Source organism: Bison bison, unplaced genomic scaffold (assembly GCF_000754665.1).
Source record: "Bison bison bison isolate TAMUID 2011002044 unplaced genomic scaffold, Bison_UMD1.0 scf7180017864101, whole genome shotgun sequence".
Taxonomy (NCBI): domain Eukaryota; kingdom Metazoa; phylum Chordata; class Mammalia; order Artiodactyla; family Bovidae; genus Bison; species Bison bison.
Window position 1 is genome coordinate 452,222 of NW_011494673.1, and position 3,370 is coordinate 455,591.

General features: G+C 54.3%; 1 protein-coding gene across 1 annotated transcript in view; it reads left to right on the forward strand.

Annotated features, from left to right (window-relative positions):
- Positions 1-2,958, forward strand: part of SIX3 (SIX homeobox 3) — a 10,146-nt gene extending 7,188 nt beyond the window's left edge. The window contains exon 7 of the mRNA XM_010838652.1: positions 1,517-2,958. Within this exon, the coding sequence (XP_010836954.1) occupies positions 1,517-1,709 (193 nt within the window). The 3' untranslated portion in view covers positions 1,710-2,958. The remainder of the gene's footprint in view (positions 1-1,516) is intronic.
- Positions 2,959-3,370: the final 412 nt, after the last annotated feature.

The window sequence follows — 3,370 nt, forward strand, 5'->3', positions numbered from 1 at the left end:
GCCCTGCGCTGCACCCGCGCCAGCCTTATCAGCCCGGGATCCGGCTCTGGGCTCCGCTGGAGCCTGCAGACAGGGAAGGAAGGAAAGAGCTCCTTGCCACCTGGCTTTTACTTCCACGCACTGCAAAAACCCTGGGAGGAATCCACGAACGTCTGGGAGAGGAAATTGAACTGGGTCCCTGCCACAAAGGGGAAAGGCCGGGGTGGCCACCGTGCAGCAGGCCTGTTCCCAAGGCGTTGCAAGTTGTCTGACCAGCAACTGGAGAACCAGGCTGGGAGTGGAGGGGCCGTGGGTGTCGGTGCAGCCCTCCTGCCTTAGCCAAGGAACATGCCGTTGGTCCACTAAGTTAGGGAATAAGCAGAAACAGAAGTTGCCTTGCTGCCCCAGCAAGTTGGCCACAAAGTCACAAAGTTGCACTGGGCTTGACCTGTCAGCAGAGCTGGGCCTGGGGGAAGTAGGGAGAAAAATAAAGTGGAGAGACACTGGGGAAGGAGAGAGTTGGGTGAAATCCCGAGGGAAAGCCTGTATCCCGGGCCTGCCTGGGTGTGCCCTGGCCTAATGCACTGCAGGGAGCCAGGCCGCAGCTGCTGACAGCTGCCAGGGCTGCGGGTTGGGTGTGAATCCCTGGAGGGAGGGAGTGTTTTCCGGTTTAGGTGGCCCAGGCCTGAACCTTTGGCCCTCTCACCCATGCCTGTGGAGCCAATTTTTCGTCCGATGAGGGCAGCGCCCAGGACCAGGGGAAGGCCTCCTTGTGGGGAGAACTCCAGAGACACTAGGTACCGGCAGCCTGGAGGGGTGAAGGGGCAGCCAAAGACGGCTCTACAGTCTCTTCCTGCCTCCTCTGTCGCCCACTTTCTCTCTCGCTCCTCTTCCCCCGCTTTTCTGCTCCCAGCTTCACCATTTTCTCTTCCCCCGATCTTGCGCTCTGCTCAGGGATCCAGAGAGCAAAGCCAAGCGGTCCTCCACGGGAAGATCTCCAGCGGGCGAGCATCCTGCAGCTCTGGACTTGTGCTTGGGGGAGCTGAGGCAGGAGTCAGGGAGGGGACCTGTCTGCTCCAGGGACAGCCAACTGAGTCTGAAGAGTCCCAGGGGCTGGGGAAGTAGAAACATCCTGCCTCTCCCTGACTTCTGCCCCTTTGGGGCTGGGCCTCTTTCACAGCAAGCGCCCAGGCCTCCCCAGGCGGCCGGCCTGGGGTTGTCCCTCTTCCTCCGAGGCCCGCCATGATTTAGGAAGCTTTGGGAGACCCCAGAGAACCCCGGGGAAAGGGAGACGGGAGCCGAGACCGCGCTGGGGGACGCTTTGCTGCGCTCGGGGTCAGCTAGGCGTAGCAGGAGGGGGATGAGCGTAGAGAGCGGAATCAGGGGGCGGTGGCGAAGGCCACTGGGTTGGGGAAGGCGGAGTAGCACGGGGGCGGCAGGCCCGGCTCCCGGCGGCGCGGGCTTGGGATGGAGGCTTGTCGGAACCGGGTCTTGGGGCCGCCGCGTCAGGGCGTGCGCCGTTTTCTGTCTCCCGCAGGCTCCAGCACCAGGCCATTGGACCGAGCGGCATGCGCTCGCTGGCCGAGCCCGGATGCCCCACGCACGGCTCAGCAGAGTCGCCGTCCACAGCGGCCAGCCCCACCACCAGCGTGTCGAGCCTGACGGAGCGCGCGGACACCGGCACCTCCATCCTTTCGGTAACCTCCAGCGACTCGGAATGTGATGTATGATACCCAAGGCCGCCCTCCTCCCCTCTCCCCGCTCCTTCCCCTCCTCCTCCTTGACTGCCTCCTCTTCCTCCTCCACCCCCAGAACAAACCGAAATCAGGATACACAATCATACACACACCTAAATACACACACACTTCCACTCCAGCCAAAAATATATAAAAACCAAGAAAAATAACAAGTTAAACGCAAACCATCAACAACTCCCAACCACCATCTACCACCACGGCCACCCCAAAGGACCGCGACAGCCAACAGACAGTCACAAGCGCTGATACGGCGGGCAGACAGCATAAAAGAGGTGACAATTGTATACTTTCTAGGACAAGCGCCGCTTCTCCTTTCGGTTCCCACGGACCCGGCACCCCACCTGCATGACGATTTATTTGTATCTGGGAAAATACTCTCTCTAGTTAAAAACGATTAAAAAAGAGTCGACTATACAAAAACCGACCGCCACCACGACGACAAGACGACAAAAGCAAAACAGACAAAAAGAGAAGAAAAACAACCGCCATCTCCGTTCGGAATTTGTTAAAAAAAAAAAAAAGAAAGAACTCCTCGAGAGGGAAATAGCAAATGTTTCTCGCCTTTTGTTGCGCTCTCTCTTTTTTCCTCTCTTGCTCTCTTTCTTTCTCTGTTTTTAAGTCCAAGTATTGGTCAAACAAAATGCAATCTTCTGTTTTTTGTTCAGCAGACAATCATTTTCTTGTTAAGCACCTTTTTCTCTCCACTCTGTCACTGCCTGTGTGGGTACTGGTTATAAATGTGGAAAAAGAATAGTTATGACTGTAACAGATTTTTATTTTTATTTCAAAATTTTATATGAATTATGTATATCTTAATGATCGGTCATTTTCCCAGTTTGTAATATATGTGTAGAAATTGCCTGTATATGATATTGCTTTTTCTCCTCTCCCTTTCTCTTTCTTTCTCTCCCCCTTTTTTCCTCCCTCCCCACTCACCTGTCTCTTTCCTTTTTGGGGTTCCCCTCCCACTCGATGTTCCTGGCGTCGACTTGGCAGTCAAGGCGTGGCGTGGTGGGCTGGGTGAGGAAGAGGGACCCTGTCGCTTGCAAAGCGGAGAGTGAGACTGTAGTATTCTTATGCAAAAGCTATTTCAAGTATTTCTTAGCTGCTTTGGAGGTATCTCTCACTCCCCGTAGGGCGCTTTTACTGTTATCTTAACTGCGTGTTTATCTATATGTAAAAACTTTCTAAAGCAAATACAGTATTCTCCATTTTCTTATCACTCCCCGGAGACTGGTGTTTTTGTCCACCACTGTGCCGCAGCCCTGGGGTGCAGCGGCCTGGCCTTTGCTTCCACTCCCACTACGCAGCCACTGAAGCTGGGGTGGAATTTTAAGGCTGAATCTGAATTTTTTCCTGGAGAAGGGGAGTGGGTGGAAAGATGGGAACAGGCCCGTTGGAAAAGACCCAAAGCCAAATCCTGAGAGAAAAGGCAGAGACGGCACAGGGAGAGGGGTCTACGGCCAGTTTCTTTAGCACCAGATGCCAGGCCTAGATCCCCAGGAACTGTAGCCTTGTCTTGGCCCTGGTGGGTCTTTGGGAGCGAGTTGGTGTCTTTTGGTTGTTACTGCTTTTTTTTTTTTTTTTTTTTAATTTAAAGGGGAAATATACAAGGTCGCCAAATGCAAGCATAA